General features: G+C 39.4%; 8 protein-coding genes across 8 annotated transcripts; 5 read left to right on the forward strand and 3 right to left on the reverse strand. All coding sequences in view use genetic code 12, as the record gives it.

Moving 5' to 3' along the window:
• Positions 1-369: 369 nt before the first annotated feature.
• On the reverse strand, positions 370-2,637 carry DASC09_021380 (Coy1 protein; the record flags this gene model as incomplete). Its single annotated transcript, XM_064995741.1, has 1 exon — positions 370-2,637. The coding sequence occupies one exon, from the start codon at positions 2,635-2,637 to the stop codon at positions 370-372; it is 2,268 nt and encodes a 755-aa protein (XP_064851813.1).
• Positions 2,638-2,881: 244 nt separating this feature from the next.
• Positions 2,882-6,235, forward strand: DASC09_021390 (uncharacterized protein; the record flags this gene model as incomplete). Its single annotated transcript, XM_064995742.1, has 1 exon — positions 2,882-6,235. One exon carries the CDS (start codon positions 2,882-2,884, stop codon positions 6,233-6,235), a length of 3,354 nt encoding a protein of 1,117 aa, XP_064851814.1.
• Positions 6,236-6,875: 640 nt separating this feature from the next.
• SKO1 (Sko1p) lies at positions 6,876-8,618 on the forward strand (the record flags this gene model as incomplete). Its single annotated transcript, XM_064995743.1, has 1 exon — positions 6,876-8,618. The coding sequence occupies one exon, from the start codon at positions 6,876-6,878 to the stop codon at positions 8,616-8,618; it is 1,743 nt and encodes a 580-aa protein (XP_064851815.1).
• A 1,013-nt stretch (positions 8,619-9,631) lies between these two features.
• DASC09_021410 (Cis3 protein) lies at positions 9,632-10,462 on the reverse strand (the record flags this gene model as incomplete). The annotated part of the gene is made up of 1 exon (XM_064995744.1): positions 9,632-10,462. One exon carries the CDS (start codon positions 10,460-10,462, stop codon positions 9,632-9,634), a length of 831 nt encoding a protein of 276 aa, XP_064851816.1.
• A 1,022-nt stretch (positions 10,463-11,484) lies between these two features.
• Positions 11,485-12,519, forward strand: DASC09_021420 (heat shock protein; the record flags this gene model as incomplete). Its single annotated transcript, XM_064995745.1, has 1 exon — positions 11,485-12,519. The coding sequence occupies one exon, from the start codon at positions 11,485-11,487 to the stop codon at positions 12,517-12,519; it is 1,035 nt and encodes a 344-aa protein (XP_064851817.1).
• A 1,802-nt stretch (positions 12,520-14,321) lies between these two features.
• On the reverse strand, positions 14,322-16,022 carry DASC09_021430 (uncharacterized protein; the record flags this gene model as incomplete). The annotated part of the gene is made up of 1 exon (XM_064995746.1): positions 14,322-16,022. The coding sequence occupies one exon, from the start codon at positions 16,020-16,022 to the stop codon at positions 14,322-14,324; it is 1,701 nt and encodes a 566-aa protein (XP_064851818.1).
• Positions 16,023-16,268: 246 nt separating this feature from the next.
• Positions 16,269-16,640, forward strand: DASC09_021440 (uncharacterized protein; the record flags this gene model as incomplete). Its single annotated transcript, XM_064995747.1, has 1 exon — positions 16,269-16,640. The coding sequence occupies one exon, from the start codon at positions 16,269-16,271 to the stop codon at positions 16,638-16,640; it is 372 nt and encodes a 123-aa protein (XP_064851819.1).
• Positions 16,641-16,991: 351 nt separating this feature from the next.
• DASC09_021450 (uncharacterized protein) lies at positions 16,992-17,465 on the forward strand (the record flags this gene model as incomplete). Its single annotated transcript, XM_064995748.1, has 1 exon — positions 16,992-17,465. One exon carries the CDS (start codon positions 16,992-16,994, stop codon positions 17,463-17,465), a length of 474 nt encoding a protein of 157 aa, XP_064851820.1.
• Positions 17,466-17,527: the final 62 nt, after the last annotated feature.

The raw sequence follows: 17,527 nt of genomic DNA on the forward strand, positions 1-17,527 counted from the left end.
TATAATTCTTGTAGACTACATAATAGGTCACTAATACACATTGCAGGATATTTTTATATCTTAAATGCATGCTTATTAATATTTAATAAACTTCGTAATGTTTACACTACACCACTCTTAAATCACCAAGTGGTGGCAACTGATAGTGTGTGCCCTATTACAATGTGTCTGGTGTGTCATTTTATTTCGATACATCCATCTGCTGGAAACAACTTGATTATTCAACAAAACTTTCAGTTTCACACACTTACATGAAGCGATTTTAATTTTTTAATAGTTATTATTAAAATATATTCAAGTACCTATGTCAAATATCGCTCTCGTCAAATAATGATGATTGTCAAAATACACCACTACATCACCATTCATTCATCCAGCAACTTTGATTGCATCAGCCGCATCCCTAGCAACCCCACCACCAACTGGAACTTTGATACTGTCTGCTGCTGCTGCGGCAGCAGCAGCCAATATTTTTTCAGATCCTACATCTTTTGTAACTTTCTTCACTATCGAATCGGTAGTTGACACCGATCCACCACCGAAAAACAATTTGAGCAAAAATAACACCAATACTGAGTGAATGGCGGTAAAATAAATCAAGAAAAAAGTTCTGGAGGTTTGATTTGTCAAGATGATCTTCAAGAAATTATAAAAATATTTCTCAGTACCATTCAACTTCTTATCGAGTTTTTTGGTGTTTTCATTTCCTAAAGTTTTCTGAAGCCAATGCAAACTCTTACTATTGGTAATGAAGCTAAATGATTCATAATCATCAAACAACACATCATAAGTGGTTGAAGAAAATTGATCACTATAAGGGTTGGCAGCCGCCGGTTTACCAGAACCTATGGCGGTAGGACCCGACCCTCTTGCAGATTTGCTCTGCAAAAACTTTACCTCGGTGGTCAAATTATTCACTTTAGTTTGCAAGACGGTGTTCTGTTTCTTTAAATCACCAATGGTTTTGGTGGTTTCTCTTAATTTGGTTTCCAATTCGGTGTTTTTTGAACGGAACCGGTCTCTTTGTTGAGTAATCAATGGCAAAAGCGAGTTGTTCCCACCGTTATCAGCGCCACCACCACCAATCATAGAGGAACTATCGTCAAAACCAGCAATCGATGCAGCCGGTGATATTTTACCGTTCCCATGAGAAGAAAACCTAGTAGATGGAGCAATGCTTCTGGCCGGCGGAAATCTTGAAACCCCGCTTATCATGCTCATGGCTTCCCAATTGTCATTATTTCCTCTAACATTAGATATGTCAGATTCTAACTTTTCATTGATTGACTGCAAGCTGGAAATTTGCGACTCTCTTCTCTTCAGATTATCTGTCAATTGACGGATTTGTTGTTCAAGCTTGGAGCATTTGTTACGAAGTTCGACTAAATCGTTATTCAATTTGCGATTTCTCACCATCAAAGTATGATCAATGGAGGAGTCTCCAGCGGATTTTTCATTATCAAGATCAACATCGAATTCAAACGATCTTAATATACTCAACTCATTCTTAATTTCATCATAATCACTATGCTCATCAAGTTTTTGTTTAAGTTTAGAAAGTTTTTGAGAATATTCGGATTCTTTAGCTATTAAGTCTTTGGTGGCTTTAGAAAGTTCGGTATTGAGCTTTATAATTGTTCTTTTATCAGAGTTTGACTTTTGCAATAAAATTGAATTATTCTTTTCCAACATTAGATTGGATTCTCTCAACTTATTAAGTTTTTCATCTTGTTCATAGGACTCTTCTAATTTACTCAAACTTTCTTTCAATTCTTGGTTTCTTTTCTCCAATTCTAATACCTTAGTCTTTGAATACTCTAAATCTCTTGTTGCTAAGTCAAGCTCCACTCTCAACGCGGATTTAGGCTCGACATCATTTAGATTCTCTGTGTGTTTCCCTGCATCAGTGTCATCTTCATCACCATCATCCTCCTCCCCATCTTCATCATCATCATCACCTTGCAAAAGCTTGCTTTGCGATTTTAATTTGTTTTTAGAGATTTCATTAAGAGCCTTTAATTCTGATACCTGTTTGGTCAACAATGCTATTTTCCGCTCGTATTTATTTTCGGTAACTTTGAATTTTCTTTCAGTCTCATCAATCCTGGACTTGTATTCATCATCTTTTAATAATAACTTGACTTTCAAACTCTCTGCGTGCTTTTGCTCCCCTTCAATGAGCTTGGCCTTCACGGTCTCATAATCTTTATACTTTAAGAGCTTCTCTTGAAGTTTAGCATTTTCGTCTTTTAATGCATCAATTTCTGAGGAAGTTTTAAAGGACTTCAAAGAGCTGGATAGCAAAGGTTTTGGATCGGGAGCTTCACTAATATCTTTATAAACATTGAAAAACGCAGTCTCAACAAATTTTCCTTTTTTAGTCAAGTTATCAATTTCGTTTTGGTAAGCTTTAAGCAAAGGTTTAATTTCATTGAGTTTCGCATCATCTTCTAGTTTCTTGAACTGCTTAGTCTTCGTGGCAAGATCTTTTCTGGAAATCAATAAACTCTTTTGATTTTCTTTGATTTCCAACGCCTCATCGTCCAACTTCTTCTGGACCTCCGGCAAAGAAATCTCCTCCCACATTTTCAATGCCTTCTGGAAATTGAGGTATTCTTCATTTGGCTGATCCCCCATGATGCAAAATAATAATAATAATAATAGTGATAAAACTAACTATTAATACTCGTCTTCTTTCCTCATCACTGTAATTTGACAAGTTACTGCCTTTTTTTGATAGTGTCCTCAGAGTGCGCGTAGCGTTGTCGTCGGTGCTTGAAAATACCCGCCCGCCTCCAGAAACTTTTCAAAAACCTCTTTTAGTCAGACGGGAAGTTACCAATCGTCGTAGAGTTATCAAGAGATACCACCAAATATCACAATGGACTTTCTAGATCTTGAAAATGGCAATGAATTGGACTTGAACTTGGAACAGTTGGGCAGGCCAAATATGGGATCTTCTGTCGATCCTTTCAGCCTATTGGACCAACCGCCCCAGCTCAAACAGCTACCTCAACAACAACAACAACCTCCACCACCACCTCCTCAACAACAACAAGTGGGGCCTCCGCTATTAAAACAAAACCTAGTTGGAGCACCTGAGATGCCAATAATGTCGCCCCAGCAAACCCAACATCAGCTGCCCCAGTTCACTAATCGCCAAATGATGCCAAATACAATGGGCGTTAACATCGGTCTTAACATGAACCCTATGGGCATGGGAATGGCCGGTACAAATGGTGCTAGTGCCCATCTGAACCCTCACATGGCCCAGCCAAATAGAATGAATAACACACCAAATGCCAATCCAGTGTCGGTTATGAATGCTGCCACCGCAGCGATAACCAACTCTAATCTCGCCAAGCCAAATAATGGAATGGTCAATGTCGCTAACTTATCACCCCAACAATTGAATTCTTTGAAGGCTCGCCAAACATATTCCAATCTTCATAGACAACAGGAACAACAGTTGGCAATGATGCAGCAACAGCAGTATCAACAGCAGTTTCAGCAGATGCAACAACAACAGATGCAACAACAGATGCAACAACAACAACACCAATCTCTACAACATCAAAACCATGCTCATCCTCAGCACCCGCAACATTATCAGCATCCACAACAGTTACAACATCCACAGCAATTGCAACAGCAGCTTCCACAGCAATTGCAACAACTGCATCCGCAACAACTACAGGACCCTCAACAACTTCAACAGCAACAATTGCAACAACAACAGCTTCAACAACAACAGCTTCAACAGCAACAACTACAGCAGCAGCAGCAGCAGCTCCAACAACATCCACAACAGCTTCAACAACAACATTCACAACAGTTACAACAGCTACAACATACACAGCAAAATAGACAATCTCAGCAACAAATTGGATTAGGCCAAATGAATCCAAACCTCACCCTTCAAAGTCAAGCTATGTATCGTCAATTGATGAGTAGACAGCAACAACAACAGCAACAACAGCAGCAGCAACAACAACAACAACAACAACAACAACCAAATATGATACAACGTCAAATGATACCTCAAAACCTGCCACAAATGCAAAAGTTTCAACAACTTCAACAACAGCAGCAGCAACATCAACAACATCAACATCAACAAAAACAGCAGCAGCAGCAACAACAACAATCTCAACAAGCGCAACAACAACAACAACAAAAACAGCAACAATCTCAACAAGCGCAACAATCGCCACAGCTTCAGCAAGCCCCCCAACTCCAGCAGGCACAAAAAACTCAATCTGTGAAAAATAAAGCACAGCAGGTAATGCAACAGCTGCCAACAATTCAGTCACCTCAGTCGTTAATACCCGATCAACAAACACAAGTGGCCTTCTTACCAAAACAAAAACAAGCATTTGGCAATAAAATAGGTAATCAACAACAGCATCAGGTCATGCAGCAGCTTAAAGCTCAATCGCCTGTGGTACAACAACCACAATCACAGCAGCAGGCCCCAATGCCCCACCCACATTCAGTTCTTCAACCAGGTCAATTACCAACTCTGATTTCGCAGTCGGATCAAAATAATCAGCTAGGCATAGCCCAGTCATATGTTGGATCAGGTCTGCCTGCAGTCAATAATAATCGTAGTCCAGTTTTTACTCCCCCAATGTCTACTAAGTCTAATAATGAAAGTCCAATGAATTCAGCGCACACCCCGAAACGCGTTTCAATAAGTGTGCACAATACTCCGAGAAATCCACTGGCCCAATTGAAAAATGATACAAAAGATATGCCAGGAACCTCTACCGCAGCAAGAGTAGCAAAGATTAAGTCCAAGGATACCAAGAGAAATCTGAATGTCATGAATACTAATCTTAATGCTAAAATTGATGTGGATGACACTATCGTTAAGAATAATCTTAAGAATATTACTAATTTGCGGGTCAAAAGTAATGACGATAAATCAATTCCTATGGGGTTATCGGGACCTCCATCATCATCAAGTCAAACAAATTCTTATCCGCTCACTAATCTGATGAATAGTATTAGTAGTGTTGAAAGGTTGATGCTTTTTAGGAAATTATTTGCGCAGTCTGCAAAGGCGAGGTTATTGAGCTTTGTTAATCTGATGACTAGTCAAAAATTACCATTCAATAATAATGCCTCCAACGCTGGTAGTCCTACATTGACTTTCAGACATTTACAATATTGGGAAGCGGTAGTGGGGAAGTATTTCAATCCTAGGGGGTCGATCTTGAAATACGCCGATGTTCTGGAGCCCATGAAGAATAATTACAATAATGAAGCCAACCCACTTGAGTTTCAGTATCCGGTCATCTCAAAGTTCTTTCACACATTGATCAAAGATGGGGTTCAAAAAATTGATGCAACTTTCAAGAATGTTCAAACGCATTTTGCTAATAATCTGGGCAATCAACGGATTGATGATAATCCCCAACAGGTGTTCTTGCAATGTAATGGAGAAATTTTGAGAAAGTATATTGATGGTTCAAACATTTCTTTCAATTGTGTAATGAGGGTCAGAATTAGTTGTCCACCAATTGGCAGTTTAGATGGTAATCCTATTATGAATGCTTTGAATTCGGCAAATGAGGAAAACTTGAAGATTGATATCATGGACTTACAGAATTTGGGGTGTACTAGATCGATCGATTACGATCAAATAGAACAGTTTGTTAAGAATAACAATCAAGAAGATATTGCCAAAGGGATGGCAGAAAACTTTCTCTGTGCACGGGCTGTGGGTCCATTTGGATTACTGTCATCGGCGATGGCGGCGTTGCAAACTATGGACGTAATGACCCTGTTGAAGCCATTGATGGATTTTCAAGTAAATACAAAAGTTGCCTCCCCTATTCAAGCATTTGATTCTCTTTTACAACAATACCAAAATGTCAATAGGTCACAGATGCCACAAAAAGGACCGCCACAAAAAACAAGGAAATTTTCCATGCAGATGACGCCTGCAGATGCGTTTGGAAGTTCCAGTGGGATTGGTAATGATGATAATGATAGTAACGATAATGATAATAATGATAGTAATGATAATGATAATGATGATGACGATAATAATAATAATAATGATAATGATAGTAATAGCAACTATGAGAATTATGCTAACTATAATAATAGTGTTTACAAACGTGGTTACGATCGCATGGGAAAGAATGATGGAGGCATCAGTCCTAAGTCAATGAATGTGGGGACAGTGCGGCCGCCATTGAAGCCTAACAAGAAGTCTAAACATTAGCGAATGGTTGATAGATCTTTCATATTTTTTGTGTGCGTGTGTGTGTGTGTGTGTTATTTTATTAGTTAATTTCCAGTTATTTTGCTTGTACTCAGTTTATTTTGCATTTGTTTCACGCATATTTAGTTATTATTTAGTTTTATATTTGACCTTTTCTGTGCTATATTTTAATTGTTGGTTCATTAGATAATAAATAATAATATGATATGTGGATGTGTATGACAACAGTAGTGCTGAAAGGGTGTGAAGATGTCTGGATGTCCGTCCTCATCACGTGAAAAGAGGTTTCCGCATCCGGAAGAATTCCCCCCCCCCCCTCAAGCAAATTTTATTAATAATAATAAATTCCCAGCAGCGTTGGGTGGATGTTTTTCCTTCTGCTAAGTACTATTATTATTATCATCATCAACAGCCCCGTATATTTGATAGAGTGCGGAATATATTATCCCCTTGCTGTCCAGTTATTTCCCCCCGGTTATCATTATTATTAGCTTTGTTCTCTGCCTGATTGTTCCAGAGGCAACAAGTCGCACCGCAGGAAAAATCATCAACCCCCAACTGTACAATTAGGTCATAGCTATCAAACCTCTTTTCCACTTCATCATCATCACAAAAAAGTAAATAAATAAATAAGATCACCATGCAAAAGCCCCCTAGTTCTCTTAACCTCGAACCAAATCCTTTTGAACAATCGTTCGCCTCAAAGCCAGCATCGATCACCGGAGATTCCCCCCTTCACGATGGCCCAAACAACCAAAACAACAACATTATCAATAACAAGGAAAGCATTATTATCAACAACCATCACAATCATCATAGAAAAACCAAACTGACAACCTCAATCGGTAGTAATAACACTAATTCCTTCATCGATAAAACCAACCCTCCAGCTATCCATCTCTCTTCTAACAATTTGACTCCAGGAGGCACCAGGAAATTACCACTTCCCCAACTCTCTCCCAATGGACAATTCACTCCAGGGTTCATGAGCAATTATTTCAAAACGGGATTCACTCCCAATGAATCAGGTCTTCGTACCGGTTTGACTCCCGGAGGAATTCTTTCTGGACTAAGCGTGTTCACTCCTAGTGGGAACCTCTTCACTCCAAACTTTGTGAGTTTTTTGAATTCAAATCCGGAAAATAAGACTAATGGCGAAACCACAACACATTCTACACATCATACATCAACAGCAATGCCTCCAATAGCAGCAGCAACAGCCCCGCCGATAACAACAACAACGACAACAACAACAACAACGACAACAACGGGTATACCGACGATTCCGGAACTCAAGGGAGAAATGCCAGAGCCAAAAATTGAGGAGAAAGAAGAAAGTGCAAAGGAGACATTAGAGAAAGCAAGAGTTGGTCCACAACTACCACAATTACCACCAGCACCACCACCAATGGATAATATCACCAAAAAGGAAAAAGTATCGCCAAAGAATGGGATGGAAAAACCAGCGGGAGAAAAAAAACCTGCAAGAAAAAGAAAGGCGGCTGATAAAGAGTCTAAGATTGCGGAACCCCAAGCATCAGCTAAGAAATCAAAGAAAGAAACGAAAAAGACTGCAAATAATAATAACAATTATGATAATTCGCCAGCCATGGATAACTCCGGGGAAAATGATGGAGTTTCTGATGATGATAATATTAATCTTACCAAGGCTACTGTGTTTAGAAGATCGAAGAAAGAACTCAGCGAGGAAGATAAACGAAAGCTGTTTTTAGAACGTAATAGATTGGCAGCGTCCAAATGTCGTCAACGGAAGAAGCAAAATATCGAGAAAATGAAAACCGATCTACAATATTATCAAGGGGAACACGCCAGTTTACAAGGGGAAATCGGATCACTCAGGAAACAAATGGCGAGTATTAGAAATATTCTATCGAATAATAAGCAACAGTTGATTGATTCGGTAGGGTTCGATTGCTTGAACCAACTTTTGATCTTGAGTTCTTCAGGAGCTAACGCTGCTCCATTGAGCACCGTGATCCCAGGTCAAGGCCCCCACCTTGATCAGCCAATCCATCCCAATACTGCTGCCGCAGCGGTAGTTGCAGCAATGGGGGGACCAGGCACAGCTCCACCAGCCCCTGTTGCGGTCCCTCAACCTAAGGTTACTCAATTGGCTAATCCTGTGGTGGCGGTGGGGCCAACTTTACTACGCCAGCCAATCTCCTCCAATGACCCAACCGTCGTTATTGTACCATCAGGACGAGCCTCGTCGCAACAACCACCACAACAATATATCACTTCACCTCCACAGCCGGCCGCGGTGTTAATCGCTGACACTGATGCTAATGCAGGTAATGATACTAGAATAATCCAATCGCAAAACTTGATCAATGGCATGTTACCATTGAATTCCAAGTGGTAAAGAAGAGCCTAATGTTTTGCAAAAAGCATTTAATTCATTTGTTGGAGGAGGAGGAGGAGGAGGAGGAGGAGGAGGGGCACATTAGTTATAATGCCCAGAAAAGTATTGAATCCCTCGAGTGGATCACAATCGGTTCTCAGCGTCTTTTATTTTACTAGTACAATGTCAATGTCTTTGGATATTATTATTGTTATCACTAGCCACAAATTGCCAGGCAGAAAAAAAATAATAGCTATTCATGTTAATTATTATTTTATATTTTTAGTTATTCATTGCTTCATAATGCTTCATATTTTTTTCATAATTTTGCCCAACCCTCATCTTCGGTATCATTCTTATATTTATCCTTCTTTTCTTTTCTTTTTTAGTTGTTTCCTTCATTATGGTAGATTGCTTTTTTGGCTCTTTCTTTAGATTTTTATTAGCTTCGTTGCTTGATTATGTTCGACATAATATGTCTTTTTTTTTGCGCTATTTAATCGTTTCGGGTTAATAAGTTATTATAGAATTATCAAGTATCTCTTTTTTTTTTTTGTATATTAGTGGTGTGTGTGTGTATGTATGTAAATCGGGAAGATCAAGAATGTAGACTTCCTGGAAAACGTAAAAACAGTTTTTGATAAAATAATAATTGATGAAAGAAAAGTGGCTGCTGTTACACGTTGAAACTATTAGAAATGATGGAATTACAGTTAGGTGATAATAGAACATCTACCAGTGAAGAAAGTTTTATAAGATTTTTTTTATTCTTTAAAAATGCAACTAATAATTATGAGAAAATGCAGGAAAATATACTAAAAATACAGAGCAGATAAAATGAAAAAGTCCAGTCAATGACCGAGAATAATGGTGATGAAGAATGCAAATGGAAAAAAAGCAAAGCTAATGCAGTAATAAATTTGATGCAACAAGATGATGAAGTTGAGGTGTAAAAGAGATTAAAAAATGCAGGTCATTATTGGAAGATAGAAGAAAGAAAAAGATTAAAATTGAAAAAGAGATTATTTTTTCTTTTAACAATCGACCAAAGAAGTGACTTCCAAGTAAACTGGTTTACATTGAGCACCCAAAGATTCATCATACAAGTTGTAGAAAGTACCGGACAAACATTGGTAGAAAGTGGTGGTTTCACCAATGGCCAAGTTACCGTCGTAGATAGACCAACCGGCAGCGTAGATAGCACCGGCTTGTGGTGGTGGACCATCGAATTGGAATTGTCTGTTAGCGACAATAGAACCGATTCTACCTTTACCATCCTTCAAGATAGATTTTTCCAAAGTCATTTGCAAAGTACCATCGACTTTACAAGCAACGGCAGTAATACCATCTTTAGTGTTTTCGGCGGCAACAGTAGCGTTGACAGAAGCGGTAGAAGTGGCTTGGATTTGACCATCAGTAATTTGAGAAGCAACATTAGTGGTAAGAGTAGTGGCTTGGATTTGACCGTCACCAATTTGAGAAATAGCTTGAGCGTGAGTGGTGGTAGTAGCTTGAATTTGACCATCACCGATTTGAGAGATTGGTTGGACAGTAGTAACTGGAGCAGTAGAAGTAGAAGCTTGAATTTGACCATCACCGATTTGAGAAATGGCTTGGGCGTGAGTGGTAGTGGTGGCGGTGGTAGCTTGGATTTGACCATCACCAATTTGGGAGACAACATCTCTCTTAGCAACAGAAGAGGAAGCGGCAGTGATTGGAACAACAGCAATACCGAAAGTACCGTCGTAATCGGTAGTACCACCAGAGACCATAGCACTTGGAGTCAAAGTAGACCATGGTTCAGAAGGAACGTAGGCAGCGATGGCAGAACCAACGATAGCAGCAGTAGCGAGAGTGTACTTCATTTTTTATTAGATATTGTTATTAGAGATATGAGAGTGAGTGAAACAGTAGAATGTTTTCGTTTGTTGATTGATGATAGAATAGAGAACTAACAAGGAATTGGTGAAGCAGAGGGTCGAAGGAGAGTTATATACTGGTGCTTCACAGGGCTGGCTGCATGTTGACAGATTCTCTCGTCTAGCTGTGCAATGTGCGATGTGCGGGGCCCGTAACCACAGAGAAATTTTCCCCCTCCGTCTGTGTGAACATTGCGGCTAAAATTAGCAGACGACTGTTTGTTTGTTTTTTTATTTGTGTTAGTTTGCATGTGTGTAATTATTTCTTTATCTGTCTGTTTTGGAGAAGCAAAGATCAATATTACTACTGTATATGGAAATAGCTTCTCTATTAGGTGCCGTGAGTACAGTACAGTCTGTTCAACACAACCTGTCGGTGATATTGGGCTGAGTGGGCGCCCAAGGCTAACAACGTCATCTGTCAAAAGGGCAATACCAAAACAACAACAATATGATTTCTATTAATAGTAGGGTTAGTACAGCACACCACAGTACACGCGGGACGGACAAGGCCTGGTTCCATTGACACTGCCCTGATTGGCTGCTGGCGGTTATAATAAATAATAGCATACTATGATTAATAGTAGTATCAATCCTAATATATCACAACCACACTAGATCGTTATCCACTATCCTCCCATAACAGTATTATTGTGGTGGTGAGCACATTACATCACATCGCTGGCGTCCTCAGTCGTCGCCATCCACCGTCATCATCCGCCTGGACCGGGTGAGTATGTATGCACAACGCTGCATGCATGATTTTCCACCAAGGGGGGGTCGGCGCTAATTTTAGAAAAAATGGGACGAAAAAAAAACAAACAAAGGGATGCTGCAGCAGAGAACCCCCCGTCTACAAAGTATATAAACATCCAGGTATTCCATCTTCTGGCCATCAATCCAGCCATCTTATTTTGTTATACTCATCATCCTTGTTCTACACTTTCGTTTCTCTAATAATCCTTATCATGTTGTCCAGATCTATTGTTTCCCTCGCTACCATCTCTTCCGTGTTGGCCGCCTACGTTCCTTCTGAACCATGGTCTACCTTGACCCCATCCGCTACCCTTAGTGGCGGTACTACTGACTACGACGGTACTTTCGGTATTGCCGTTGTCCCAATCACCGCTTCCTCCTCTGCTTCATCTTCCGTCGCTAAGAGAGACGTTGTCTCCCAAATTGGTGACGGTCAAATCCAAGCTACTACCGCCACCACTACTAGCCACGCCCAAGCCATTTCTCAAATCGGCGATGGTCAAATCCAAGCTTCTACTTCTACCGTGACTCCAAAGACTACCGCTCAAGCCATCTCTCAAATCGGTGACGGTCAAATCCAAGCATCTACCTCTACTGCTGCTCCAAAGAGTACCGCTCAAGCCATCTCTCAAATCGGTGACGGTCAAATCCAAGCCTCTACTTCTACTGCTGCTCCAAAGAGCACTGCCCAAGCCATTTCTCAAATCGGCGATGGCCAAATCCAAGCCTCTACTGCCACCGCTTCTACTGCTCAAGCCATTTCTCAAATCAGTGACGGTCAAATCCAAGCCACTACTCTTACCACTAATGTTGCTTCTCAAATTACCGATGGCCAAATTCAAGCTACTACTTCCACTGCCTCTGGTGCCTCTCAAATCACTGATGGCCAAGTCCAAGCTTCTTCCACTGCCTCTGCCTCTGCCACTGCCTCATCTGATTCAGATGTTGTCGCTTGTAAGTCTGATGGTACTTTGCAATTGACTTTGGAAAAATCCATCTTGAAGGATGGTAATGGAAGAATCGGTTCTATTGTCGCTAACAGACAATTCCAATTCGATGGTCCACCACCACAAGCCGGTGCTATCTACGCTGCCGGTTGGTCTATCTACGACGGTAACTTGGCCATTGGTGAAACCACCACTTTCTACCAATGTTTGTCCGGTACTTTCTACAACTTGTATGATGAATCTTTGGGTGCTCAATGTAAACCAGTCAACTTGCAAGTCACCGCTTTGGTTGATTGCTAAACCAAAAACATTCAAAAAATAAAACGTTGATCATTGCAGAATATTCTTACGAGTATTTTTTCTTTTCTTTCTTAATTCAAGGTCATTGGGCTGGTTGTTTCTTTCCTCATATCATTTAACGGTTTTTTTTTCATATTATATATCATTGCATTTTTAACGAATTAATTATTTATCTGTCATTTGTTGCCTTTGTAGTTTCATATCTACTGGTCATATTTTTGCCTTCTTAGATTTCAATCTACCTGTCAGTTTTGACTTTGAAATATTATAGGGGGTGAGATTTTTCAAAGGAATGAAAATAAAAAAAAAATTAGCTCCGACGCACAGTGCCTGCAGAGGGTTGCATAGTTTGATAGAAGGAGCTGATCCCTTTTTTTTTTTTTTTTTGCGGTTCTGGGCAAAGCTTTTATTTTTAGGATATCCTACAGTTGATGTGAAAATATTATGGGAACGATAAGGACAGAATATTGGCTGTGTGTTTATGATAGAGTAAATGATCCTATTTTTTTTTTTTTTATTTTTTTAAGTTTTTTGATACCTTGGGCTCTCGTTGACTATGTTTGGGCATGATGTGATGTGATTTGTTTATGGTTCACAATATTTTTAGAAGAAAGGATAATTGAGTGGTGGAGTGACAATTATTATTGTGATTAAGTTTAGCAATTTCCGATTGGGTGATTATTTCAAAAATACACTTTTTTTTTTTGCGGTTGATTTGCCATGGCACAACTATTGTGGCAATGCTTTTTTGACTTGCCCCGTCCAATGATAAATAACGGTGGCAATGTGTTTATGCATTTTACCATTAGTCAAATGACTTTTTTTTTTTTTTCTCATGGCGATGTTTGTGAATTTCACCCGATTCTTAGCATAACTTATTATAGCAATGTTTCTGGGAAATAATCGGTAGTGGGAGCGAGCGATCAAGTATAAGTAAGCATTATTACCATAGCCTGTTACTGGATAAGGCTTATTAATCAATGTATGTATCATTAAAGTGGATTGGCTTTTTAATATCACCTTCAAAATAACTTTGGCGCCGAGAAATATGTCCTTAAGCAGCAGGCACACGTTTCCCTCCCTCTCTCTCTCTCTCTCTCTCTCTCCCAATGAATGATAAAAACGGGAGTCACGCACCCCGATAATAATAATATCTAGGGAAATAAAGATCAGGATCTGAAATTCGGGTGGCAAAGGATTCACATCCCTTTGTCTTGCCTTGTTAGGCGACACGGAAGCTTTAAAAAAAGATGCGGTTTATTTAGAGTTGGTAAGCAAGCAAAGCACCTATAACTATTTATGCCATACTGACGGTGTATTTATTATTTATTGTTGTCTTTGTAAGTTTTGTTTTGTTGTAAGTGAAGTGAAGGAAGCATGGCACCATTGCAATGGTATGTGAAACTGTATCGTTCCCTTTGTGATGTTTACGATCGTATACATTATTGATAAACTACAGGGTGGAACCTTACAAACAAACAAAATAATGATGGTCCACATCTCTGCAATAAAGGATTACTCCCCTCCCTCTAATCCACCACGGGGTATACACGATTAGCACATTGTTGTTTTCCTCTCTCCTAAACATCCTCCACAGATATTGATATTCCGAATGCTTTTTATTCCAGTTCACGTGATAAAAAGACAGCGGCGGGGTTGATCACACATCCCCCTTTCGTTCTTTGTTGATTATCCTTCCCAACTAACTTTCTTCTCTTCTTAAAAAAAAAAATATATTATCAAATAAAATAATTAAACGCAACAAAATACACTAAGTTAACAACGAAAAAAAAAAAAAAATCTCATTTCTTGCTCTTCTTGGTCTTCTTATCCTTCTTTTCTTTACCAGTTTCCTCGATTCTGTCATTTCTGATGGCATCCTGGACAAAGTAGTTCTTAGAAGTGTTTCTGATGAACCAGTCACTGAACTTTCTGGCAACCTTCATTTCGATGATTTGGATCAAGTTGTCGTTGATGGTGATGTCAAAGTCGTAAACGTTAGATGATTCACCATTGAGCAACCCGCTGGTAGCCCCAGGAAGTTGTTCTTCATCCTCACCGTTGGTGGCGGTCTTGACAGCGGCAGTTTCGGTCCATTTGATTTGGGTGTTGGTCAATTTGAAAGCCAACAACACTTCCTTCAATTCATCAAGGTTGTTGATCTTGGTGTCGTCACTTTCAAGGAAATTGAGGAGTTTTTGCAATTCCATACTACTGTACAAGTTCAAGTAAGTCTTCAACAAGTTGTTGTACACTGTGTTTTTAACGGTGACCATGAAGACTGATGAGTGCAAATGGATGGCGTCAATGTTCAATTCTGGTGAGTCGAAGCTTGGCAAAGAAATCGAGATGAATTTTGGTGACCCAAAGGCAAACAATTCCTCAATGGTTTTCAATGAGGCTTCACCACCTTTGACAATCTTGGACAATTGTTCGGAGAATTTTTCCTTGAGGTTGTTGTGTAACACATCATCGATTCTGGTTGGGCACAATCCAATCAAGATGGTGAGTAACGCGTACATTTGTTCGGATTTCTTGGTGATCGCGTCATACTGACCAGACTTGCTGATGTTCTTGATTCTGGTGATGTAGAGCAAGATATGGGAGAAAGTCTTGATAGCGTCGGCGTAACGATGCATCATCAAGTAACAGAACCCTGCGTAGTAGTAGGTGGTGAAATGGGCGCCAGGAACTCTGGTCAAGAAATTGGATTTCTTACTTAGTTCGATTTCTTCCATGGTTTTAAGGGCCAAGGTAAAGTCCCCCAACAAGGTATGGATTCTCAATAACCCGATTATCGAGAAGTACCCCAAGTTTTTGTAAAGGGTCAATGATCCGTATGGACCAGCAATTTCTGAAATTTTTGATGGTGGCAAGTTGTTTCTTTGGGCGGTCAATTGTTCGTAGATCTTAGAGCGGCCAATCAACGAGTACAAAGCGTTCAACACCGAGTAAGAGCTCCAGATTTCCACGTGTTGTTGGAGGAAACTGAGTTCTGCGCTATCTTGTTCGGATAAGTTCTTCTTGTTGATCAATTTGGAACGGAACACTGAAAATTGGTTGAATTGGTAAATAAACTCGTCGACAATATCCCAAAGCCACTTGGCTGGCAATTCAAAAGTCACTGGCCCACCTTCATGGTTCAAGATCAAGTTGAATAAGTTACAATAGTTGTTGTAAGAGTTGGTACGGTGTTCCAAAGTAGGGCCCAATTTGGCGTAGATGTGACGGTAGTACACTTCGGAATACAACACCAAAAAGATCTGATCATTGTCGACCAATGGAGCCACCTCAGTGAGTGGGTCGGGCCATGCAGATTTGGTGTAGTATTTGTCGGTTAATTTGTTGAAGGTGTTTTCGTAGCATCCGTGCAACTCGTAGACATTGTTCTCGAGGAAGTGCTTGTAGAAAGTACGGATGAAGTCCTTGACTTGGTCAGGAATGGCTTGCTGGACAGAAGAAGCAGACCCAATGTCGCCAGATGGTTTGATGACGTCGGTCATGATGGGCGATTTATAGTCGAATTTATTAGATTTGATATAAATAACATAGATAAAATAGATGGAAGAATTTTTGGCAGCGACTGAAATTTTTTTGGGGGAATTTTTTTTTAACGTGGGTGTTTGGGTGTTGATCCCATACAAAAACAAAGGTTATGTTATATGTATTGATATCTCTGTCAGATAGCAGCACACTATTTGTCACAATAATATTGAAGATTATTTATTATTATTTTGTGTATTATATCAATGAATTGCCAGCTACCCCCAGAAGATATCCTCAAAAACCCCCAATTGACAGCGATCCTTCACTCGAATTTGGCAAAGGAAATCCACAAATACTCCGCTGTGGTATACACCACCACAGGTCAATTATTGTACGGTTGGGGAATTTCCGTTGAGAACTCTTCGGGGATCACAAATATCACCGTAGAAAATGCTGAAATATTGGTGAAGGGGAGTTTGAAAGTGTTGAATGCCAATCACCATCTCATGGCACTGATTGACAATGAAGAAAATGACGATTTACGAATGGTAAGGACCAGTTATGGTAAGGGTAAAGAAATCATCATCATTCCCGGTGATGAGTTGGTAATTTCGGTGTTTGTTCTGAGAATTTGAGAAATTCCGATTTTGGATAGCGGTTTTGTAATGGCTTTGACAATTTATATTTGCGGTAAAACATATTGGTATCCTGTCTCAATTAGTACCACCTCTATGTCAAGTCAACCAATGCATATCATATTATATCAGTTGAATGAATATCAAGCTAATTAATATGAAACAAATCAATTGGCAAATCAATTGGCAGCCTGATGATACAAGGTTATTCTTTTTGCTATGATAAGGTAAAAACAATAATAAAGCAATCTGGTGATATTTTTTTTTTTTTTTTTGTTTTTTGATAAATGGTTGAACTTATTATGTTAGATGGCCTCAGTTGCATGACAATAATATATTGACCTACACATAATGTTCGGGTCACAAAATAACAATAATTATAGACATTACATTACCCATCAGAAACAATGTTCTGTTATTCCAAAATATAAATTAGATTTGTGTTTTCCAGAAGAATCCCCACCAAGGCTCATTGAATTCATGAATGATTTTTGGAAGGGTCTCCAAGAATGGAATTATAAGATAGAATATTCGACCATCATCAACCTCAGAGAGAGATCTTCAGCACATACATTTTCAACAATCGATGATGCCAGAAGGAGATCCCTGATTGCTCTAACAATCGGTGTCAAAAAGGAGATCTTTGATTTCTCTAACAATTGGTGTCAAAAAAAGAGATCTTCAATGGTGTCAACAAATGATTCTCTAAGAGGAATATTCAAGATATACGGTTTTAACAATCGATCTGGTCAAAGCTATTCGATGCAGACGGTTTTCGCACTTTTGTGGACTTTTCTAGGCTTCACGCGTACTATTTTGTATTGATGTTGATTCGTATACTTTTCTTTATTAAAATTTTTTTTTGCCGCGTATTCTTTTATTCCTGA

Source organism: Saccharomycopsis crataegensis (assembly GCF_037102585.1).
Source record: "Saccharomycopsis crataegensis DNA, jcf7180000000074, whole genome shotgun sequence".
NCBI classification, from domain to species: Eukaryota; Fungi; Ascomycota; class Saccharomycetes; order Ascoideales; family Saccharomycopsidaceae; genus Saccharomycopsis; species Saccharomycopsis crataegensis.